The sequence below is a fragment of the Desmodus rotundus genome, chromosome 2, assembly GCF_022682495.2.
Source record: "Desmodus rotundus isolate HL8 chromosome 2, HLdesRot8A.1, whole genome shotgun sequence".
In the NCBI taxonomy this organism is placed as follows: domain Eukaryota; kingdom Metazoa; phylum Chordata; class Mammalia; order Chiroptera; family Phyllostomidae; genus Desmodus; species Desmodus rotundus.
This window is the reverse complement of record NC_071388.1, coordinates 81,067,199-81,092,881: the sequence shown is the minus strand read 5'-3', so window position 1 is coordinate 81,092,881 and position 25,683 is coordinate 81,067,199. Positions and strand designations below refer to the sequence as shown.

Below are 25,683 nucleotides of genomic sequence, written 5' to 3'. Positions count from 1 at the left end.
CTTCTCTCAATTCTGTCAGAAACACAAAACTTCTCATAATAAAGTCTTTAAAATAGAAACTAAAAAACTCGGAGAAATGCCAGAGATCAAAAACACTGTAAAAGAAACGAAGAATGCCTTTGAAGGGGTCATCTGAAGAAAGAATCTCTGAGCTTGAGGCCATGTCCACAGAAACTTCCAAAACTAAAAAGCGAAGAGAAAAAGGGGGCTCCAATGCACATGAGCTGTGGGACAAATCCCACACACCCACACGCTGGAAATTGTTGCATAAGCTTCTTAGTACGTAACCCAGGACTCTGCATCATATATTATGCAGTGAGTTAAACTGCAAGGGGGAAAAGACAAATAAACAGTAGCAACAAGGCAAAACCAAAAATTACTCTCCTCCACAGCTAATATAACCTATTACAAACCACTAAAATAAGGCCCAGGTTCCCGATCTATGCCAAAAACACTTCAAAGTACTACACAAGGTTAAAATGATCCCATACAAGGTAAAAATAGTCCCCAAATACAGGAATTTTTAATGATCTTCTTAAGAATCTGTATTGTTTTAACTCTCATGTTCTTCCACAAAACTTTTACTTATGAAATTCAAAATATAATAACTGAATACAACTTTTAAATACAGATCTAATAACGAGAAGAATGGGGGAAATACATTAAAGTTAATGTTCCCTTTCTATTGCAAATGTTCTTCTCTATACACCATTCTTACGTCTTGGGCTGTACCAAAACAGGTGACAGGCCACATTCTACACTTACATGCAGATATCTTCAACTGAAAGTTTTATTACTTCACGCACATTGGAATGAAAACAAAAGCTGGAGTACCAATACTTATACCAGACAAAACAGACTTTAAAACAAAGGCTATAATAAGAGAAAAAAGACATTTCACAACGATAAAGAGATCACTCCAACAAGAGCATATAACCCTTGTAAACACCTTTGTACCCAACATAAAAGCACCTAAATGTATAAAGCAAATCATGATAGACAGTAGTACAATCACAGTAAGGTACTTTAACACCCCATTGTTATCAATGGGTAGATCTTCCAGAGAGAAAATAAACAAGAAAACAGCGCTCTTAAATTACACATTAGACCAGATGAATTTAATGAGATTTTTTTGAGGACTTCACCTCAAAGCAGCAGAATATACATACTGTTCAAGTGCACATGGAACATTTTCCAGAAGAGACCATATGTTAGGCCACAAAACAAGTCTCAACATATTTTAGAAGACTGAAATCATATCAAGCATTTTCTCTAAGCACAAGAGTCTAAAACTAGAAATCAATTACAAGAAAACTGAAAAACACACAAACACATGCAAACTACTAACATGCTACTAAACAATGAATGGGTTAACAATGAGATCAAGAAGAAATCAAAAGATATCTTGAAACAAATGAAAATGAGAACACGAAGCCCCAAATCTATAAAACACAGCTAAAGCAACCCTCAGAAAAAAATTCATAACAATATAGGCCTAACTCAAGGAACAAGAAAAGTCTCAAGTAAATATCTAACCTTACTTATAAAGAAACTAGAAAGAAGAATAACAAACTAAGCCCAAAGTGAGTAGAAGAAAGGAAATAATAAAGATCAGAGCATAAATAAACAAGTCTTAAAAAAGAAAAATACAAAAGAGCAATGAAACCAAGAGCTGGTCAAACAGACTAAGGCTCTTGGGAATCTCACCTGCAGCTTGCCACCTGAGTCAGATGTTTCAGTACCCCGAACGCACGTGCTGGCACAAACAGCAGAAGGACTGAATGGCCCTTGGCTTTTGCTCCCAAGTATACCAGGGGGCAGAGATCATCAGCTAAAGCTTCATAGAGCAGTCAGTTACAGTAAGAATATCCATCCCAATAGAGGGTAGATAGAAGGATTATTTATAAGACCCACTTCAGCTGTTGCCCAAGCCTCCACTTGCAGAAATGGCACGCATATTTACAACAGCACAGGGCTCTCTCCACAAGTCCCTTGGGCAATGAGTTACATGCTATGCTAGGGCCAACATATTACAACAGTACTACAGCTCCTACTGCAGAGCACCCCACAGAGATGCCCTCACCAGTGAAAGGTATATCCCCATTCCCCAAAAAGCATGGTATTTTTAAATTATATTTTATTGATTATGCTATTACAGTTGTCCCAATTTTCCCCCTTTGCCTCCCTACACCCAGCACCACCCACTCTCTCAGGCAACACCCACACCATTGTGCATGTCCGTGGGTCCTGTGTGTAACTTCTTTGGCTGCTCCATTTCCTATACTGTACTTTACATCCCCATGGCTATTCTGTAACCACCTATTTGTACTTCTTAACCCCCCTCACCTCTTCACCCATTCCCCACAAACCCCTCCCATCTGGCAACCATCAAAACACTCTCTGTATCCATGATTCTGTCTCTTCTTTGCTTAGTTTGTTTCTAAGATTCAATTGTTGATAATTATGTATTTTTTGCTATTTTGCTGTTCATAGTTTTGATCTTCTTTATCTTAAACAAGTCCCTTTAACATTTCATATAATAACAGTTTAGTGATGATGGACTCCTTCAGTTTCTCTTATCTGGGAAGCTCTTTATCTGCCCTTTGATTCTAAATGATAGCTTTGCTGGGTAGAACAATCTTGGCTGTAGGTCCCTGCTTTTCATGACTTTGAATATTTCTTGCCAGTCCCTTTGAGCCTGCAAAGTCTCTTTTGAGAATTAGTTGACAGTCTTGTGGGAACCCCCCTGTAAGTAACTAACTGCTTTTCCCTTGCTGCTTGTAAGATTCTCTTTTTATCTTTAACCTTTGGCATTTTAACTATGATGTGTCTTAGAGTGAGCCTCTTTGTGTCCATCTTGCTTGGGACTCTCTGTGCTTCCTGAACTTGCATGTCTATTTCTTTCACCAAATTAGGGAAGTTTTCTTTCATTATTTTTTCAAATAGATTTTGAATTTCTTGCTCTTCCTTTTCTCCTTCAGACACCCCTATGATGTGAATGTTGGTATGTTTGAAGTTGTCCTCATTTTTTTAGATTCTTTTTATTTCTTCCTATTCTGTTGGTTGTTTTTTGCTTCCTTATTTTCCAAATCATTGATCTAATTCTCAACTTCATCCACTCTACTGTTGATTCCCTGTAAATTTTTCTCTATTTCAATTAGTGTATCCTTCATTTCTGACTGGATCTTTTTTATGCTGCTGAGGTCTTCACTAAGTTCATTGAGCATCCTTATAACTAGTGTTTTGAACTCTGCCTCTGATAGATTGTTTACCTCCATTTTGTTTAGTTCTTTTTCTGGAGTTTTGTTCTGTTCCTTCATTTGGGTCATGTTTTTTTGTCTCTTCATTGGGGCAGCCTCCCTGTGTTTGTTTCTTTGTGTTAGGTAGAGCTGCTATGACTCCCTGTCTTGGTAGCATGGCCTAATGTAACAGGTATCCTATAGGGTCCGGTGGCACAGCCTCCCCTATCACCCAAGCTGGGTACTTGAGGTGCGCCCTCTGTGTGGGCTGAGTACACTCGCCTCTTGTAGCTGAGCCTTGATTTCTCTTGGCAGGTCAATGGGAGGCATTTACCAAGGCCAGTCAGCTGCAAGGACTGGCTGTGACCTCTAACCATTAACCTCTGCCCTCTGTGGAGGGTCAACAGTACAGGGGCAGGGTGGTGGTGCTCTGATGTGGTCTGTAGCTGTCCACTGGGTGCTCAGGCTCTGAGGTTTCCCAGGTGGTGAAGGCCAAAGTCAGCCCCCACCGAGTTCTGCCCATTCCCCCCATATGAGCTATAAAGCAATCTGAGATGGCTGCCAATTGTGCTTGGCTTGGAGATTCCATTGGGAAGCCGAGTTCTGAATCTACAATGGCTGCAGCTAGTGCCATGCCTTGGGACACTTAGCAAGAGGTATGGGGACTGGGGGTTCACTGAGGCTGGCTGTTGTTTGTTTTAGAGAATTTAGGAAGTTGTAAGGCATGAGCCAAGACCAGCCATTCATATGGAAAAGTCACAGTTAACATCTTGGGTGGATCCATAAGTTGAGTGGGATGGTCTCAGGTGATCTCCAAGGCAGGGCAAGTGTTAGCCAGGTCGATGAAGTCTCAGCTATGGTACCCACCTGGTGTCTCTGTGGTTCTGTAGGCATAGGTTTCAGAAAAGGGGAAGTGCCCTCTGCCCATCATCCTGTCTAGGAGAAAGCTGTCCCCCAGCTCTTGCCTTGATGCCAGACATTTCAGTTCCTCCTTGTATGCCACTGGTGCCTTTCAAGCTACTCCCCTGGTGACGGAGATCAGAGGGAGTGAGTCTAAGTAAGTCCGTATGTGGGATCTTTGAAAGGAACTGCTTGGGACTCCAGAAGTTTTATTCACTGACTCAATCCCCACAGGTTTTTTCAGCCAGAAGTCATGGGGACTCATCTTCCTGGCACTGGAACCCTGGGCTGGAGGGGCCTGGTGTAGGGTTGGGACTCCTCGCTTCCAAGATATTCTTCCCGAATTTTTATCCACCACATGTTCCACCAGCCTATTCCATGTCTCTGCCCCTCCTACCTGTCTGGATGGATATGGTTTCTTTAATTCTATAGTTGTCAGACTTCCATTCAACTTGATTTCTGATGATTCTGAGTGATGATTGTTCTATATTTTAGTTTTAATTTTCATGTGGTTGTGCGAGAGGTGAGCCATGTTTACCTATCTGCCATCTTGACCGGAAGTCCTAAGCATGGTATTTTAAAACCACAGCTGCATGCCCATTTGCAATCTCCCAACATGCACAGGTGGGAAAAGTTCATTGCCTAAGCAGTTAGGAAAATAAATTTGGCCAATACCAGCATGGGGTTGTCTCACTACGAACACTTGGGAACTGTTACACAGGACATTCCACTGACCACATCTGCTGGAAAGCTACGGCCTGATGCCTTGATGTCATAGCTGAAAAAGGGCCAATATCCACTACTGTTCAGAGCTCCTCCAGGCATCGAACCAGGGGAGGCTAGGGAGACAGTGAATGGGGGCTGGCTGGCAAGTTCCCCCAGGTTGGATATGACACTTTTTGACAGAGAGTAATGACTGTCTGGCGAGCAAAAGTGGTTCCCATTGATCCTGTTGGTATCTGAGCCTAGACCCTCTATGTATGACTACAATAGACAAAAGTCAACACTAAAGGGCACTGTAATTGACCACTTAGCATCTTTTGCCGCTGTGTTCAAACTGCAGATGATCCCAGCACCCTCGCCCCTTGTACTACGTGCCTGGTATGCACCACCTGTCCAGATCCACAGGCTACATTCATTTTGACTAAAAAGGATGAAACTACTACTGTTGTCATAATTGCAGGGGAGGGCCACCCCAACCAAATGCCTGCTAAACATTTGTCTTACTGCCCTTAATTTGCTCTTCCTGGGGGAATGTCAGGGAACACCTTCCTCCCCAGGGCTGCCACTTACGCAGAAATACACAGCCAATGGGATGGCTGGGCCTGTGGATTGCTGCCCACATCCAGCAGAGAAGGAATATCTTGGGCAGGGCTCCCATCAACCTCTCTGGGAACAATGAATGGGACAGGCATCCTGTGTGAACCTGGGAAGTCTGACTCCGGGGACTAGGCTAATGGTCCCTCCTTTAATTGTGAACTTACTACAGTCTCTGGTTACACATCACACTAACTCTTTTCTGATCCTCACTGGCTATCACATTTGGGACAGCTTAGGTGGGGTATGAGCTGGACATTAAGGACCAAGTCATGCACAGTGTGCTCACAACACACCCCCTCTCCTTCCTGCCCCATTCCTCTCTTCCTTTCCCACTCTCACTCGTGTTCCCTGGGAGCCCCACCAACTATTCAAGACCAGCAGGCTGACCCAGGCAGCCCAACCCAAGAATCTCCAGACCCTTGGTGCTAAGCCACTTGAAATATTCACAAATGAAAAGGAATTTTTAAAACATGAATTGCTTAATTTTCCTAAATGACAACGCATTGCCAGGCCAATGATAAGGGTAACTCTGATTCAGAGCCAAGAGGAAATACCAGGGGTCATCCTGCAGCCGCTGTGAGCTGTGGACCAGAGGTTGCCGAGCCCACATCTGTTTCACGTCCCTGCCAGCTGAAAACAGCACTGCTGTTTCTGCACTGTGAGCTCAGGGTGCTTCTGACTGATCAAGCAACAACCCCAAGTGACTGATCCGGGAGTGGGCATGTGACCCAATCTGGGGCTCTGAGGAGGGTGCTCAAGGTCTCTCCTGGATGCCTGCAGCCATATCCAGATGCCCCCGGCCCCACTCTGCAAACGAAAAGATGCAAGCGGTCTCTTGAGAAGGGTTCTGAGGAAATAAATTGTATTTTACACTGGAGATGCACAAGTAAGCAACCACCTTTGTTACAGCAGCATCACGCAATCCAACCTCAAATGAGATAAAAGCCACAGATAAAACCTAACATGCAAAGGAGGGCACAGCTGAGAGACTTACAGAGAAACAGAGCCGAAGCTATGCCCACTTCCTATTTCTATCCTAAATGAGTAATATCTCTCAACATTACACTGGTACTGTTTCTATAGTCAGAAAAATATATATGCTTAAAATGTCAATGAGTAAGGAGAAAACAAATAAATACAGGTCATGCTCAAGGAGAGATTACTGAAATATTAGACGACAATTTGCCCTCCAACCTTTTGCTGGTATTGCTACATATGCCTCCTTCTCATGTTATGTGATACTTCTAATTAAAATCGAGTCTGGCTTTTTAGAAAATGCTCACATGCTTCAGTCACAAAAAGAGTTTAATCAGATCAGAAACACAGAACGGAAAGGGGATTAATGGAGGGGAGGCTGCCAAGTTTCAAAGCCTTTCCCACTCCCCTCCACCAAGTTTTTTCTTTCTTTTTTTCTTTTCTTTTTTTTTTTTTTGTCAATTATCATTACAGTAATAAACTGAACCCTTTAAAAGCCATGACAACATTTGCGTCCTTGACAAGATGACCTCTTAGACAAGGGAAAATGTTTTACCACACTCCAGTAAAAGAGCTACTTTTTATTTTCAGTGCCAGAATTGTCTTAATCATTTATTTACAGCCATCCCACCTTCTCCATTACTGTTCAGTCTATGTTTGTACAAATAATTGAGCTGATGATGTTGGCTGACATGCAGCCCAGAAGTTTCCAAGAAATAGTGCAGGACTATTAGGGGAATTTGATAACATTCCTTCCTGACTCTAACATTAATGATGTGGGACTCTGGCCTACTGTCTGAAGTCTTTCTTTTTTTTTTTTTTTTTTTTTTTTTTTTTTTTTTTTTAAATTTATTTATTGTTATTTAATTACAGTTGTATGCCTTTTCCCCCATCCCTTCACCCCACCCCAGGTGAACCCACTTCCCTCCCCCCTCTCCACCCTCCCCCTTGGATTTGTTCATGTGTCCTTTATAGTAGTTCCTGTAATCCCCTCTACCCACTGTCCCCGCCCCCACCCCCCACCCCCGCCCTTGCTATTGTTACATTGTTCTTAACTTCAATGTCTCTGGTTATATTTTGTTTGCTTTTTCCTTCTATTGCTTATGTTCCAGTTAAAGGTGAGATCATATGGTATTTGTCCCTCACTTCCTGGCTTATTTCACTTAGCATAATGCTCTCCAGTTTCATCCATGCTGTTGCAAAGGGTATAAGCTCCTTCTTTCTCTCTGCTGCGTAGAATTCCATTGTGTAAATATACCATAGTTTTTGGATCCACTCGTTTGCTGATGGGCACTTCGGTTGCTTCCAGTACTTGGCTATTGTAAATTGTGCTGCTATGAACATTGGGGTGCACAGATTCTTTTGGATTGGTGTTTCAGTGTTCTTAGGGTATAATCCCAGCAGTGGAATTACTGGGTCAAAGGGCAGTTCCATTTTTAGTTTTCTGAGGAAATTCCATATTGTTTTCCACAGTGGCCTCACCAGTCTGCATTCCCACCAACAGTGCACTAGGGTTCCCTTTTCTCCGCATCCTCTCCAACATTTGTTTGTGGATTTGTTTATGTTGGCCATTCTGACTGGTGTGAGATGATACCTCATTGTGGTTTTAATTTGCATCTCTCTGATGGCTAGTGATGCTGAGCATCTTTTCATATGTCTCTGGGCCTTCTGTATGTCTTCCTTGGAGAAGTGTCTGTTCAAGTCCTTTGCCCATTTTTTAATTGGGTTGTTTGTCTTCCTGGAGTGGAGTCGTGTGAGTTCTTTATATATTTTGGAGATCAGGCCCTTGTCTGAGGTATCATTGGCAAATATGCTTTCCCATATTGTTGGTTCTCTTTGTAATTTGGTGCTGTTTTCTTTAGCCATGCAGAAGCTTTTTATTTTGATGAGGTCCCATTTGTTTATTCTTTCCTTTATGTCCCTTGCTTTAGGGGATGTGTCTGTGAGGATGTTGCTGCGTGGAATGTCTGAGATTTTCCTGCCAATGTTTTCCTCAAGGACTTTTATGGTGTTACGGCTTATATTTAAGTCTTTTATCCATCTTGAGTTTATTTTCGTGTATGGCGTAAGTTGGTGATCGAGTTTCATTTTTTTGCACGTAGCTGTCCAGATCTCCCAACACCATCTGTTGAAGAGACTGTTTTTGCTCCATTTTATGCTCCTGCCTCCTTTGTCAAATATTAATTGATCGTATAGATTTGAGTTTATTTCTGGGCTCTCTATTCTGTTCCATTGGTCTATGAGCCTGTTTTTATGCCAGTACCAGGCTATTTTGATTACCGTTGCCTTGTAATACAGTTTGATATCAGGTATTGTGATACCTCCTGCTTTGTCCTTCTTTCTCAAAATTGCTGCTGCTATTCGAGGTCGTTTATGGTTCCATATGAATTTCTGCAATGTTTGTTCTATATCTGTGAAATATGTCATGGGTACTCTAATAGGGATTGCATTGAATCTATAAATTGCTTTGGGTAGTATGGCCATTTTGATGATGTTAATTCTTCCAATCCATGAACATGGTACATGCTTCCATTTGTTTGTATCTTCCTTAATTTCTTTCTTCAGTGTTGTGTAGTTTTCTGAGTACAGGTCTTTTACCTCCTTGGTTAGGTTTATTCCTAGGTACTTTATTTTTCTTGTTGCTATATCGAATGGGATTTTTTTCCTGATTTGTGTTTCTGCAGTTTCGTTGTTGGTGTACAGGAATGCCTTTGATTTCTGGGTATTGACTCTGTATCCAGCTATTTTGCCAAATTCATTTATTAGGTCGAGTAGTTTTTGAGTGGAGTCTATAGGGTTTTCCATGTACACTATCATGTCGTCTGCAAACAGTGACAGTTTCATTTCCTCCTTTCCAATTTGGATGCCTTTTATTGCTTTTTCTTGTCTGATTGCTGTGGCTAGGACTTCCAATACTATGTTGAATAGGAGTGGTGAGAGAGGGCATCCTTGTCTTGTTCCTGATCTTAGTGGGAAAGCTCTAAGTTTTTGTCCATTGAATGTGATGCTGGCTGTAGGTCTCTCATATATGGCCTTAATTATGTTGAGGACTGCTCCCTTTATTCCCACTTGGCTGAGTGTTTTTATCAGAAATGGGTGCTGTATCTTATCGAATGCTTTTTCCGCATCTATTGATATGATCATGTGATTTTTGTCTTTGCTGTTGTTGATGTGATGTATTATGTTTATTGATTTGCGAATATTGTACCATCCTTGCATCCCTGGGATGAATCCCACTTGGTCATGGTGGATGATCTTTTTAATATATTGCTGGATGCGGTTTGCTAATATTTTGTTGAGAATTTTAGCGTCTATGTTCATCAGCGATATTGGCCTGAAGTTTTCTTTCTTCGTTGTGTCTTTATCTGGTTTTGGGATTAGGATGATGTTGGCTTCATAAAAAGAGTTTGGGAGTCTTCCATCAGTTTGGATTTTTTCGAATAGTCTGTGAAGGATAGGCGTTAGTTCTTCCTTAAATGCTTTGTAGAATTCTCCTGTGAAACCATCTGGTCCAGGGCTTTTGTGTGATGGGAGTTTCTTGATGACTGCTTCAATTTCCTTTGCTGATATTGGTCTGTTCAGGTTTTCTGCTTCTTCTTCAGTCAGTTTTGGAAGATTATATTTTTCTAGAAATGTGTCCATTTCATCTAGGTTTTCAAATTTCTTAGCATATAGGTCTTCATAGTAATTTCTTACGATCCTTTGTATTTCTGTGGTATCAGTTGTAATCTCTCCACTTTCATTTCTAATTCTGTTTATTTGGATCCTCTCTCTTTTCTTCTTGATAAGCCTACTTAAAGGCTTGTCGATTTTGTTTATCTTTTCAAAGAACCAGCTCCTGGATTCATTGATCCTTACAATTGTGCTTTTAGTCTCTATGTCATTTAGTTCTGCTCTGATCTTGGTTATTTCCTTCCTTCTGCTTGCTCTGGGCTGTCTTTGTTGTTGTTCCTCCAGTTCTTGTAGGCGTAGGGTTAGGTTGTTTGTGTGAACTGTTTCTAACTTCTTAAGGTAGGCCTGTATTGCTATGAACTTCCCTCTCAGGACTGCCTTAGCTGTGTCCCATAGGTTTTGGGTTGTTGTGAGTTCGTTTTCATTTGTTTCCAGGAAGTTTTTGATTTCTTCCCTAATCTCGTTCTTGACCCATTCATTGTTTAATAGCATGCTATTCAGTCTCCATGATTTTGAGTGTTTTGGGTTTTTACCCTTGGGGTTGGTTTCTAGTTTCATACCCTTGTGGTCAGAGAAGATGCTTGATATGATTTCAATTTTCTTGAATTTGTTGAGGGTTGCTTTGTGTCCTATCATGTGGTCTATCTTTGAAAAAGATCCATGGACACTTGAAAAGAATGTGTATTTTGCTTCTTTGGGATGAAAAGCTCTGTATATATCAGTTAAGTCCATTTCCTCTAGGGTATTGTTAAGTGACACAATATCTTTGTTAATCTTTTGTTTGGAAGACCTGTCCATTTTTGATAGTGGGGTGTTAAAATCCCCTACTATAATTGTGTTGCTGTCAATATCTTTCTTGAAATCCTCCAAGATTTTCTTTATGTATTTGGGTGCTCCTATGTTGGGTGCATATATATTTATAATGTTTATGTCTTCTTGGTGGATTCTTCCTTTGAGTATTATGAAGTGACCTTCTGGGTCTCTCTTTATGGCCCTTCTTTGGAAGTCTATTTTGTCTGATATGAGTATTGCTACCCCTGCTTTTTTTTCCTGTCCGTTTGCTTGGAAAATTTGTTTCCAGCCCTTCACTTTCAGTCTGTGTAAGTCTTTTGTCCTGAGATGGGTTTCTTGTAGGCAGCATATGTGTGGGTCATGTCTTCTTATCCATTCAGCTGTTCTATGTCTTTTGATTGGAGCATTTAATCCATTTACATTTAAGGTTATTATCGATAGGTAGTTATTCATTGCCATTATTTCCTACCTGTGTTCCTCTGTCTTTCTCTTTTCCTTCCTTTCCTTAAAGCAGTCCCTTTAGCATCTCTTGCAGAGCTGGTTTGGTGGAGCTGTATTCTTTTAGACTTCTTTTGTCTGGGAAGCTCTTTATTTGGTCTTCTATCTTGATTGAGAGCCTTGCTGGGTAAAGTAGTCTTGGTTGGAGGCCTCTGGTTCTCATTACTTGGAATATTTTTTGCCATTCTCTTCTGGCTTGGAGCGTTTCCATTGAGAAGTCAGTTGCTAACCTTATTGGGGCTCCCTTGTATGTTACTTCCTTTTTCTCCCTTGCTGCCTTTAAGATCCTCTCTTTGTCTTGGAAATTTGCCATTTTAATTATGATGTGTCTTGCAGTGGGTCTCTTTGGGTTCCTCTTGTTTGGGACTCTCTGTGATTCCTGGATTTGGGTGACTTTTTCTCTCCTCAGATTAGGGAAATTTTCCATCATTACTTTTTCAAACAGGTTTTCTATCCCTTGCTCTTCTTCTTCTCCTTCTGGTATTCCTATTATACGGATATTGTTACGTTTCATGTTGTCCTGCATTTCCCTTATTGCCTCTTCATTCTTTCTGAGCCTCTTTTCCTTTTCTTGCTCCTTCTGGGTGTTTTTTTCTACTTTATCCTCCAGCTCGCTGATCCGATCCTCTGCTTCATCAAGTCTGCTTTTAATTCCTTCTACTGTGTTCTTCAATTCAGAAATTGTATTCTTCATTTCCTCTTGGCTCTTGTTGATATTTTCTATTTCCTTTTTCATGTTGATATAGTTTGCAGTGAGTTCATTGTAGTTTCCTTGTAGTTTCTGGTAGTTCTCTTTGAGCTCAGAGAGCTCAGTGAGCTTCCTGATGACCATTGCTTTGAACTCAGTATCTGATAGTTGACTTGCCTCTTTTTCGGTTAGCATTCTTTCTGAGACTTCCTCCTTTCCTTTCATTTGGGAATTGTTTCTTTGTCTTCCCATTGTTTGTGAGGCTCTTCTTGTTGGCCTCTGCTTCTTAAATTGCTTTGTTCTGAATCCCTGGGTTTATGATATGAACTTCTATGGTAGAATGCCAATGGGATTCGGTGGTGCTGTCTCCTTACTCTCCTGTGCTCACTGGTCTTGAGCTGACGTTTATGTGTTTAACACGGTCTAACTCTAGTCTTTTCAGCACTCCAGGTTTTGTTGTCGCACCTGTGGGAAAAATAGAAAGGGGGGGAGAAAGAAAAGGAAAAAACAAACAAACAAACAAACAAAAAAAAAAAACCAAAGATGGGAAGGAGGGAAAAAGGAAATAGGAAAGGAGGAAAGGGAGGAAGGAGGGAAGAAGGATTAAAGAAAGATCGGAGGCAAGATAAGAAGGAATTTTAACAAAAATTAAAACATAGAAATAGATAAAAGAAGGCAGGAAGAAGACATAAAAATGGTAAAGGATGGGAGGAAGAAGGAATGAAAGAAAAAAAAAGAGAGAGAGAGGAAGAAGGAGTTCAGGTGGAAAGGAAAAGGGGAAAAAAAAAAAAAAAAAAAAAAGGGGAAAAAAAAAAAAAAATCTTCTGTTGGCTTTAAACCGTTCAGGTTATTTCTGCTGTTGTCCTGTCTGTGCAACGGGAGGGGGTGGTTGGAAGGATTGGTTTTACTTTTCTTCCTTCCTGGGTCACACTCTTCACTGTTTTGTAGGTGTGGTCCCTGGCAGGCAATCAGGCCGTTGATCAGCCAATCCAGCAGCTTTGTTCTTGGGACTCTCGAGTGGCCGCTCCAGCCGCTTTGGCTCCGGACGCGTGCGCGCGCAGCAGGGGAATCCAGCCGCTTCGGGTTTGTGACGTTATTTGGGCTCTGAGCGCGCAGCCGGCCGACCAATCGAGCTGCCCAGGCTAGGGAGGCTGGCGCGCTGCAAGCTGCTGGTTCAGCCGCCTTGGTGTTACGACTCTCGCCAGCCCCTTTGTGCTTGGGAAGTGTGCATCCAGCCGGCCCTACGCTTGGTGAGCGCGCAGCCCGCCGCCGAGCCAGAGGCTCTACGCTTGGGAGCCCGATCCAGCCGCCCGGGGCTTGAGACTCTCGGGTGGGCGGGGCCGCCCTGGGACCGAATCACGCGGTCCTCGGTTCCGAGGTTTTGGGTCTGTGGGTGGAGCAGCTAGTCTCTGCTCCAAAAGATCTCGGAGGTTTCAGGTGTGGGCGCCCCTCCGGGGTTTCACGTATGGGCCCCGTTCGCTAATCTGCGCGCGCGCTACCGCGCGCAACCGGACCTCAGGTGAGCGCCGGTGCTGCTTATCCCCGCGTTCCCCGTTCGCAGTCCAGGGGCGGAGGGGGGAGGGGCGCCAGGGGCCTCGGCCACCACCGAGAGTTCTCTAACTAGCCCCTGAGTGTCTCTATTTTCTTTTTCTTTTTGAGAAATTCCTCCTTTTCAAGCCCCCCTGGTCCAATCAAGCACCTGGCTGCTCACAGCGCAGCCTGGCCCTCTCCCAGGACTCCTGCAGCAGCCCCTGCGCCAGGGCTGGCGCCTCTGCCGCCCTTGTACCGCGCGGTCCCGGGTCCCGGGGACCTTATTGTCCTTGAGCACTCTTCTTACCGTCAGATCTTTCAATGTCCTCTATCTTTGGTCTCTAATCTTCGTATATGCTGGAGTACTGTTGGCTGTTCGCTCTGCTCCTCAGATCAGCTAGGTATTTCCCTGGCGCTGAGTGGAAGTGGTTTCCGCTCCCACCTATGTTGCCGCCATCTTCCAAATCCCTGTCTGAAGTCTTTCTTTCGCCCTTTGCCTACCTCTTCAGCTATCCCAGACCTACACAACTATCTTGTTTCTCTACTCTTACACCCAGGCTGCTGAATGTGGTTAAAGAAAAACACACACTCAGAACTAGTGAAGATGAGTGCCACACACACTTACGGTCTTGAAATGTATTGCCCCTCTGTCGTCCTGGAGGATCAGCTCCATCTCCCAACCTCATTCTGTCAAGTCCCTGTACAGAAACCTCCTGGGCTCCACCATCCTTCCAGCTTCTACTTCCTGCACAGGCAAGAACTCCCTCAATGTCATACCTTCCAGCAGCACATGAATCCACATTGCCAACGATCACCACATCTTTCCTTCTTAGGTCAGAGGAAGGAGCATGACTCTTCCTACATAATAAACGGTAAAACGATAACAACACTCTCAATGCAGTGTCCCTCATCCTACATAAAGCTGTATGACCCGTTTGTGCTCTAGATCCCATCCTTTCCTCCAGCTTCTCTATCATCTCCTTCCCCTCAAAATCAAGTCCTTCAGACTTCCACTTCCACCCAAGATCGAGAAACAGTGAGATTTACCTCTCCACCTTAAAGAATTTTTTTTTTTAAAAAGAATCAAACTACATATAAAACATGGTTTTTCAGACACTGGACATCAGACAACAGAAGATATGATGCCTGAAAGACCAGAAACTAAAGCGTTGCTGACTGTTTCACTTTGCTACAGCCTTGAAGGTGTTTCCAAGCTGCAGCACAGGGAGGGGAACCCAGGTGGAGCCTGGCGAACTACTCCAGTTGAGGTGACGGAGCTGAGAGCCTCAAAAGACCAAAGTGATCAGAATCCACAGGACAGAGCAACAGGAGCAAAGAGGTGCACGTAGAGAGAACTCGGGAGGTCTCCAGCGGGTCCCACTCCAGTATTCAGCAGCGTACTTAAGAGCATATGTGTGTAATGCGACCCCTAGAAGCTGGGGAAAGAACCCCTAAAGATCCTAAAAGAGAACAGTAACCTGAGCTCCCACACAAGGCTGGGATGGTGGGGGAACCAAATGTGCAGTCCATAGCAAAACCCAATAAACAAAGAAATACCGTCATTAGTTTGAACCTGTAACCTGAGGAGGACCACAAGTCAACAAAATTAAAGAGGACAGCACTATTTTATATAGAAACTACTCCAAAAATTTTGGTGCTAGCTCACGCTGGGGCTGGCAGGTATAGGGGAGGCAAATACTAAGTACATTCTTGGTGCCAGGCACTGCTGAGGATCCAGTACGACATGGTCCATGCCCTTGAATGCTATACAGTAGTCTTCAAAACAGACTCATCATCAACTCCCTCGCTGAAATACTCCTTTAGTTTTTTGCCAGGAGTGAGCCAAAAGGACCCCTCTTGAAAAGGCTTTCCTTCATCACCCAAAAGCTACTCTAGAGGAGTAGCCCACTTCCCTTTCTTTATAGTACCTTTCACAATCTCTAATTATCCTTCATTATTATGATGATTAAAATTACTTATGCTAATATTTTCTCTCATGCACATTTAGAATATAAGCTCCACAGATGAAGAACTCTTGTCTGTTGTCTTCACCACTGTACCCTTGATGACTAGCACAGTTTCTAACCATTGCAGGCACTCAAAGACTTATTACATTAATGTAGACAAGAACTGTGCCCAGGATAAGTTTTCTGATGGTCAACATTTCCCAAGGTATCTACATGGAACAGCATGCTGAGTACTCACCTCCACCTGAGTAACATTGATGACCAGCACCACCACCATCAGCACTGCAAGCAGGCAGCACAACGGCCGTGGTTTTAAGAAACTGAGCCCCATCATCTGGCTGTGTCTTGGTCACCCATGGCTGACACCATGCTACCTTCACTCCTCAAAACACCATGTCTTTGTTTTCCTGAGCTGCAGGGGAGCTTTCAGCTTAATTTGCTTTTTTTCTGCCGGCATCTTTAAGAGTTCTTCGTGTAAAGGAGCAGCTGGGACTGATTTAAGAAACACATTTTTCTCCAAAGGACTCCTGCAAAGAGGGGAAATCAGAAAGCACATCACCAAATGTAACAGCCTGGGATGGGGTAAGAGGAAAATTACCGCGTTTCCTCTTCTTTAGCCTCGAATGCCCAAAGTCAAGCTGAGAAAGCAAAGAGCCAGAGCGGAGTAACATCTAGTCCCTGCCAGAGAGTTTCCTGAAACCCAACCCCAGGCTTCTGTGTAAATACAATTACATTGATCACACTACCAATCTAGGTTTTACCTTTTTAAGAAAGCAAAAAAAAACAAAAACAAACAATGTCTTTAAATTCTCAGAAACTGCAAAGTTAAAGTAACTGTTAAATTTCTACAGAAGTCTGAGTAAATAAAATTACTTCAATTCCATTACAGTTCAAGTTACATCACATTACTGGAGTAATTTTATTTACAGAGCACTAACAGGAAACATTGTGACTTCATGAGGAGTTCCGGTGCACTCTGGAAAACAAAGAGTGCTGTCCCTCTGTGTGGCAGGAGACGGGAACCCTTTGGGTCCCCCGCCCCACCAACACACATGTGTTCCCGCTGCTCCCTCAGCTGAGTAACAAGGCACGGGAGGAAACACAACCGTCCTAAAGATGAAGGAAACGAATGCTAATCTTAAGGAATGAGTGACAGGACACCCAAATCCTTCATCACATCCGCTAGAGGCAGAGGACTTCAGATCTGCTGCTACTGTTCTCCCATGTGATGAATTCAAAACGTTCTCTCCAGTTGCTGTTTTGATAGAGGTAAGCAGAGAAAGTGCTGGTATTTTATTCCCAGTGAGGCTTTCCATGGAGGACACGGGGCACAGGTAAAGGTGAAAAGGGCAGACAGTCATGGTGCGGACCTCGGAATGCCTCAGCTGCACCACCGCTCCCTGCAGCTTTGTGTTGGACTGGTAAGCCCTCCCTTCCCTCGCTCACCTACTCCCCCCGTCTAATTCACCCCCTACCACGAGGACCATGGCAACCCTTCCTCATCCCAGCTCACTGAGGAGGCAAGGCTAAGCTATTGCAACATACTCTCCATCCTCGAAATTCCCACAGCACTTAAGATTTTCACTTCTTAGCTGATCTCTGTATTTGTATGTATTTCTTGTCTCCCACCTAGACTATACCATTTATGGCTACATTAAAGAGAGAAACAGAAACCATATATCATAAAAAATACAACTTTATGATGATAATGTATCATACTTTTTGACCCTGTCACAGTACTTATCTCTTTACACGGTTATCAGTTGATTCAACATCCCACATAACAAATAATTATGGAGGCCTAGTCTGTACTGCACCCTGTACCACGTGCCAGAAATCCCCCTGGAAAAGCTTATACTCATATTAGGCAAAAGGCAGGTTCCTGCTAAATAAGGAAGAATGAATCCACTGGCCCACCTCCACAGGGATGCCAGGTACTGTGAAAGCCTGCATGCACTTAGCCATTTCATAACCCCCAACACTGCCCCTCTGCAACACCCACGCCCCCACCCACGCCCTCACCCACGCCGAAGCCCACCCACGCCGAAGTGCCTGGAAATTCTCAAAAGAAAATGGCCGTGAAATACAAGAAGTAACGATGTCATCAGGGCCCCAACTGCTCCTCTGTAGAAATTCTTCTCGAGGAGTTGGCCATAAGAATCAGGTTTCCCTGATGGCCAGAGAGGGAGAAGCCCAGAGCTGAGACTCCGCAGGAATTCAGCTGCACCATGGTAGGCATGGCCTGTACTTGGAGAACACCGTCGGTTTAGACGTCAGTGTGGCTCGGAGCGAGGGAGCAGCAGCACGGCAGTGGTCAGCGGTGCAGAGGGACGGCAAGGGCAGCAGATCCCACAGCTAAAGGAACGGCAGGGCCACACGCAGCAGTGCAAACATGCAAAAAGCCCCTCCTGGCCAGGGGCTTCTACTGAAAATCATTATGGAGGATCATGCCAGGAAAAGACCGGACTTCCTGCTACGAGCAGTAGAGCATTAAGATTTGAGAGACCATTTGTATATCTAACTAGGTGGAGCTTGAAGAGCACCAAACAGACCTCTCTTTGAAAACACATATACTAAAATTTTGACTAACAGTGGTCACCATTGGCCAGTTTTCTTCAAAGTACTCCTGCAAAGAAGGGAGACCTCCATCTTTATGTCCTAATTGTACACCAGGAAATAAAAATCACAAGCATTACGAATAAAGCTGGTCTCTAAAACTAATAACTAAAGATATGACAGAAGGAGAAACAAGGTATTAAATCTAATATGGGAAAACAATTTAAAATGAAAGATTTAAGACTTTAAAACAAAGCCTATAGTAAGAGACAAAGAAGGACACTACACAATGATAAAGGGAACAACCCAACACGAGGCTACAACCCTTGTAAACATGTACGCACCTGACATAGGAGCACCTAAATATGTAAAGCAAACATTGATGGACATAAAGGGAAAGATTGGCAGTACTGCAATCCGAGTAGGGGAATTTAACATCCGACTTCCATCAATGGAGAGATCATCCAGACAGAAAATACACAAAGAAACAGGAGCCTTAAGTTACACACTAGACCGGATAAATTTAATTGACATGTTCAGAGCATTTCACCCCAAAGCAGCAGAATGCACATTCTTTACAAGAACACGTGGAACATTTTCCAGGATAGATCACGTGTTAGGCCACAAAACAAGTCTCAATACATTTCAGAAGATTGAAATCATATCAAGCATCTTCTCTGACCACAATGAAAAAACACACAAATATATGGAGGCTAAATAACATGTTACTAAACAACGAATGGGTTAACAATGAGATCAAGGAAAAAATCAAAAGATACCTTAAGACAAATGAAAATGAAAACACAACAATCCAAAATCTATGGCACACAGCAAAAGCAGTCCTAAGAGGGAAAATTCACAGCAACACAGGCCTACCTCAAGAAACAAGAAAACTCTCAAATAAACAATCTAACCTTACACCTAAAGGAATTAGAAAAACAAACAAACAAACAAAAAACAATGCCCAAAGTAAGTAGAAGAAAGAAAATAATAAAGATCACAGTGGAAATTATCAAAATAGAGTCTAAAAAAAAATACAAAAGATCAATGAAACCAAGAGCTGGTTCTTTGACAAGACAAACAATATTGATAACCCTTCAACCAGATACATCAAGAATAAAAGATGACCCAAATATAAAATCAGAGATGAAAGAGGAGCAGTAACAACTGACACCACAGAAATACAAAGGATCATAAGGAAATGCTACCAACGATTATATGAAAACAAATTAGACAATCTGGAAAAAATGCATAAATTCCTAGAAACTTACAATCTTCCGAGACTGAAACCAGAAAACAGAAAAGCTGAACAGAAGGATTGCAGTCAACAAAACTGAACCAGTAAATCAAAAAGCTCCCAACATATTTATCCAAAGAAACCCAAAACACTAAGGCAAAAAAATATACGCACCCCTATGTGCACTGCAGCATGATTTACAATGGCCAAGACATGGACACAGCCCAAGTGCCCGTCACTGGAGGACAGGATAAAATAGCTGTGGTACATTTACACAATGGAGTATTACTTGACCATAAAAAAGAGTAAAATCCCATCATTTGCAGCAGCATGGATGAACCTAGAGGATATTATGCTCAGTGAAATGAGCCAGAGAAAGACAAATACCATACGGTTTCACTCATATGTGGAATCTAAAGAACAAAGTAAATGAACAAACAAAATTAAAAGAGACTCAGAGACACAGAGACCAGACTGGTGATTACCAGAGGGAAGGGTGATTGGGGGACTGGGTAAAAGAGGTGAAGAGACTAAGAAGTTCAAATTAGTAGTTTCAGAACAGTCACAGGGATGTAAAGTACATCACAAAACTATAGTCAGTAGATGGTGATAACTATGTGTGGTGCCAGGTGGGTACTGGAAATAGCAGGGGAAACACTTGGCACACGATTGTCTAATCACTATGCTGTACACCTGAAACCCATACAAATAATACTGAAAGTAACTATAACTGAAAAATAAATCCCAACTAGCACAGGTGAATTCCACCAAACGTTCAAAGAAGAACTACTACCTAGCCTCCTCAAACTATTACAAAAAATGCAAGAGGAGGGGAGACTCCCAAGCTCATTTTATGAGACCGGCATTATCCGATTCCAAAATCAAATAAAGGCACTACGAAGAAAGAAAATTACAGGCCAATACCCCTGTGATGGGCACAGATGCAACAATCCGCAACAAAATATTAGCAAACTAAGTTCAGCAATACAAGGAAAAGATCATACACTATGATCAAGTGAATAAAAACGCTGTGGTACACATATGCCATGGAATATAACTCAGCCATAAAACAAGAAATCTTACCATTTGCAACAGCATGGACAGACCCAGAGGGTGCTGGCTCAGTGAAATAAGTCAGTCAGAGAAAGACAAATATCTCATGATTTCACTTATAAGTGGAATTTAAAGAACAAAATAAACAAACAAACAAAATAGAAACAGACAAATAGATGCAGAGAACAGACTGACGGTTGCCAGAGGGACTCGTGAAAGAGGTGAGGAGATTAAGAAGGACAAACTGGTAGCTACAAAAGAGTGGCGGGAGTGCAGACTACAGCGTGGGAGACAGAGCCAACAACACCGCAAGGGCGCGCAGGTGGCAATTACCGCGCTTCCGTCTGTGAAAGTACTGCTGAGACGCAATCTTGTGTTGGTGATGTTATGTTTCGTCTTTATGAGGGTGAAATCATGACAGACTGACATGGGCAATTCTGAGAGAAAGAAAATAATAATAATAACAATAATATTGTAATGGCTATGTATGGTACCACATGGCTACTAGAAATATCAAGGAAACACCTTGTAAAGTATATGATTGTTTAACCACTATGCTGTACACCTGGAACTAATACAAAATAATACTGAACGTAAACTGTAACTGAAAAATGAAATTTAGGTTAATAAATAAATAAGATGAAAGGTTTCAATGTGAAAGAAATATGTAACAGGTTTCTGTGATTCTCCTACAAATGTTAAACAAAGGGATTATAACGAAAAAGCTATTTACAAAGAGAGCAGGAAAATATCCTTTAACATCTCAAATTGTACTTAGAATTGAGTAATGAGAGTGCTAGATGGAAATGACTCTGGAAAAAAGTTTCCTAGATCAACCAAAAAATAAAAGAATAAACGTAATTCACCTTTTTTCTTGGAAATTTCCAGTTCCCAAGAAGAGAAGCTTATTAGAACTAGAAAATTTAAGTTTACATCTAACTTTCTTCCAGTGTAAAGTCCTGACCTCAGGCAATCCTGAGAGCAGCCCTTATTCTTTTCTTGCCACAGTCACAGCACATGTTGAGTTTTTTCATTTCTACACCATTATTCTTGCTGCAACAGAGATACGCACAATGAAAAAGTTAAAGATACTGAAAATTAGGTAAAGAAAAAAATACTTGAAATAAAGAGTATAATTTTATAGCAAAGGTGTAATACAGACTTAGTACAAAATAGTGGGACGAGTGGAGATAGGAACATTTCCTTTCCTACCAATAAAAAACGGTAACTGGCTATCTCTATATAAATATGGCAAATCACTCTCAGATCTGAGCTGAAGGTCAAAACTTTATAAACAGCAATATAGCTGGAAAAAAAAATAAACCAAAACTAAAAAGCTCCATGTGTCACTTTTCTTAAAGACTAGAATAATCATGTGGTTCAACAATTCACCCTGCCACTGCAGAACACAAGAGGCATCCAGACCGATGTAAACGCTATAATTGCCCCACGGGGAATCTCAACTTGACCAGTCCTGTTTTCAAATCTTTCTCAAGGGTCAGTCCACCACTTACTCATGCTTCCTATTTATGTTTAAGAGACAAGCGAAAAGTCAAATGCATGGTCTGTTCTGCCAAATTTTGATTAAGACTACTTACCAGCCAATCTAATTTTTTTATGGCCCTTGGCAACAACCCTAGACTACCAGTAGGTAACCGTCTTCCTATCCATTATCTCACAAGAGAATTACAAAGTGATGTTTACATCACTTGGAGTTACAATTGTCGATAATGCAAATGAAATACTTGAGTTCAGTACTAAACAGAAAATTAGGCAGCAACCCCATCCTCTGGGGAGCTAATGTTCCCAGACAAATATTCCACAAATATTTTAGAGGACAACCATATACCCAGTTTTGGAGGGACAGTTCCCATCCTAAATACTATGACCTGTAATTAATTGTACTTGTCAGAGCAAGTGTCTGAAATTTTAATTCAAAATACACGAACTGCACTACATAAAAGTCCAAAGCACAGATTTACATGGAATAAATCCAAACTTAATTGTTTATATCTAAACTTTTCAGAGTGGCTGTGTTTTTCATAGGGTGCTGAGCAAGACCTTAAACTTAATAGGGTAGGGTCTAAGGAGAGAAAAAGAGACTCATCTAAGACACGGACAATGATGGGTCAACCAAATAAGGTCAAGGCTTGGGCAAAGGTGAAGCAGGGTGACAGGTCTGCAGGACTTGTTTTCCCAGACCCCCCTTCTCCTTCACACACCCCCACCTCACAGGCCCGGGTGCCTGCCTATGCTTTCACTAATGGTGGAGGGAGGAGGTAGAGAAGTAAACAAATCAGTTAAATAAGTCACAGAGTAGTAACTGTTATAAGAAAAAACAGGGCACATTGATAGACGACGGCCTTCAATCTTGCATGCACAGTAACATCATCTTGGTGCCTTTAAAAATACCAGTGCCTGAAGGACACCCCACCAAAGGAATCAGACAGAATCTGTGGGGGTAGGGCGCCACAGATGATTTTAATGGAGAGCCAGGTAGTGGAACCACTTCTACAGGGTAGTCAGGAAGTGTTATTTCAAGAATGGCCTTTCTGAGTCCCATTTTCCTTCCCATCACTACTGGTTCCCTGTACATTTTCCTTTTTTTCTCTTAGCATAGCCTTCATTTTTTCATCTAATTTGCGACCAAATTCAACCAATTCTATGAGCATCCTGATTACCAGTGTTTTGAATTGTGCATCTGATAGGTTGGCTATCTCTTTGCTGCTTAGTTGAATTATTTCGGGAGCTTTGATCTGTTCTTTCATTTGGGCCATTTTTTTGTCTTGGTGTGCCTGTTATGTAAAGGGGCGGAGCCTTAATGACAGCAAACTCACAGTTATTAACAACCACACCTAAAACAAAAACAAAAGCAAACTAGGCAAACAACTAGAACAGGAACAGATTCACAGAAATGGAGATCACATGGAGGGTTATCAACAGGGGAGTGGGAGGGGGAGAGGCGGGGAAAGGTACAGAGAATAAGTAGCATAGATGATAGGTGCAAAATAGACAGGGGGAGGGTAAGAATAGTGTAGGAAATGTAGAAGCCAAAGAGCTTATAAGTATGACCCATGGACATGAACTATAGGGGGGGAATGTGGGAGGGAGGGGGTGGGCAGGATGGAGTTGAGTGAAGGGGGGAAATAGGACAACTGTAATAGCATAATCAATAAATATATTTTTTAAAAAAGAATGGCCTTTCTGAAATGTTTAAATTGTAACTTATATTATACCCTCAAGACACTCCAATTGTGAGCAAAGGGAACAGCCAACAGCACTTGAGCGACCTATCCCTTTGTTTCCTTTTTCAGAAAAAATCAACAGCACTTTATCAGGCCCAGACGATTGTGAAGACAATAGACATGGAGAGGAAATACTCAACAGTCAAAGGAAAGCAGAACCAAGCACTGTGGGTGGAAGAATACTGTACTAGCGCCTCTGGGGTGGAGGGAGACCGGGCAGTCCCGCCAGCTTCAAGCATACACACCCTGATGTTCCAAATGATAATTAACTACTGCTTGGAGAGGGGAGGCCTATCAGAACAGTGTGACTCTTTTTACCTTCTGGAAATGTGACAACGATTCTCCTTTACAGTAAATAACGAAAAATAAGAAAAAGTTTACAAATAGGCAATTACACGCAATTTTTTAAACAGTAAACCTTGCTGCCCTAACTGGTGTGGCTCAGTGGGCTGAGTATCCTCCCACCAGTCCGATTCCAGCCAGGGCAAGAGCCTGGGTTGTGGGCCAGGCCCCCCATTCGGGTGTGTGAGAGGCAACCAATCGATGTTTCTCTTGCTCTTTCTCCCTCCCTTCCCCTCTCTCTAAAAATAAGTCAAATAAAATAAACCCTGGCTGAGAATCCCTCTTATCACCCTAGTGGCCCCTGATCAAACGGAGATGGGCAACAGGCCAGGGTCTCCACGTCACACCTTGTAAAGTCACACCTGTTTCCCGCCCCCATGACCTGAATGTGATGGCTGTGAGGCCAGAACAGTCCAACACGTTGGTGCCCAGAGCAGCGATGAGCCGCGAGATGGGGCTGGAGGGGTGGAAGGTGTCTTAGCTGCAGACCCGCTGTCCCGAGGTCTGGCTCCGCAGTGCTGCGCCCGCGGCTGCACCTGCCGGCGTTGCAGCAAGTTGAAAACATTGCAGATGGAAATGCACACGCCCAGCCCCGCCCCCTCCCTGCCGGGACTCGCAGAGGCTAGGACAGCAGGGTCCACGGCTGCAGCAGCCTGGGACTCCAACTCTGCTCCCGACTTGGGCCGGAGCCTCTCCTTCCAGGTTCAAACGCCCCAGCTGTGCTGCACTTCGTCGGCACCAGGCCACACAAGGACAGGGACCCGGCAGCCTGAGCGTGATGAGGAAGGAGCTTGGAAGCCGAGAGGCGCGCAAAGGAGCCGAGCAAAGGCTCGTTCGGGCGGCAGAGGCCCGGGCCGATGCCGGCACCCAACCCGCAGGTCCGCACTCACCGCCAGGTCCCTCCTGGTCGTCAACGGCAGGTCACTCCTGCCGTCGTGCGCTCTCCCGCGGCGGGGTGCACGGATGCCCAGATCGGTCTCCGCTGAGCCCAGCCGCCTGCCCCCTGCTTCCGGACCCCGCGACGTCGTCTCACCCCCGACCCCGGCCTACGATTGGCTGAGCTCTGGGAGGGGCGGGCTGAAGACGCCGATGGACAGTCGCCGGCGCGGACCGGCGGGAGCAGAGTCCCCGAGTCCCGCCCGTGGACTTGGGCCTCCAGCGCTTTCAGCCACCACTCCTATTCCGGCTCCTTCGCACCAGGGCGTCCTGCAGCTGTCGCACTGTGGCCTGACTCTGGGCCCTCTCGGGACCTAGCTCCTTGTCGTCTTCGGACACCAGGGAGCATCCGTTTCAAGTCTTTTCTTGTCCGCGAAGTGTCCAAACCGGAGATGCCCCTACTTGGGCCGTCTTTCCTCTGAGTGGCAGAATGCATTGTTCCCAGCATCAGAGAACCGTAATTTGCCAAGCACGAGCACTTTGACGACTGGTCCTTGAATCTTTACTTGCTTGTTAACGATCGACTTATTCTACTCCTTGCCTTGCAACAGCCCTGTTTCTGTTACTAGCCGTATATACGAGAAGTGGGTCTTCCGGCAAAATGCCTGAATGTCCCCCCTCACCCCCGAATTCTGAGCTATCCTATTTTGCACATTCTTCTAGCCGGTAAAACGTCCGTAGCAGCCTTGTGAAATTCAGGAACTGACAGGAGTCCTCAGAAGACAGACAAGCC

General features: G+C 43.4%; 1 protein-coding gene and 1 non-coding gene across 4 annotated transcripts in view; one reads left to right on the top strand and one right to left on the bottom strand.

Moving 5' to 3' along the window:
- NXPE3 (neurexophilin and PC-esterase domain family member 3) overlaps positions 1 to 25,088 on the bottom strand; it is a 46,871-nt gene extending 21,783 nt beyond the window's left edge. The window contains exons 1-2 of one of the 3 annotated variants that reach the window (XM_024578080.4): positions 24,905 to 25,088; positions 15,820 to 16,108 (exon numbers count right to left, since the gene is read on the bottom strand). In XM_024578080.4, coding sequence (XP_024433848.1) covers positions 15,820 to 15,915 — 96 coding nt within the window. In that variant the 5' untranslated portion in view covers positions 15,916 to 16,108; positions 24,905 to 25,088. Of the gene's footprint in view, positions 1 to 6,013; positions 6,251 to 14,239; positions 14,360 to 15,819; positions 16,109 to 24,904 lie in introns of those variants that run through there. The other 2 variants (XM_045185932.3, XM_045185933.3) reach the window with 2 other exon arrangements.
- LOC112320732 (small nucleolar RNA SNORA69) lies at positions 20,743 to 20,864 on the top strand. Its single transcript, XR_002976443.2, has one exon. It is a non-coding gene; the product is annotated as a small nucleolar RNA SNORA69 (small nucleolar RNA).
- Positions 25,089 to 25,683: the final 595 nt, after the last annotated feature.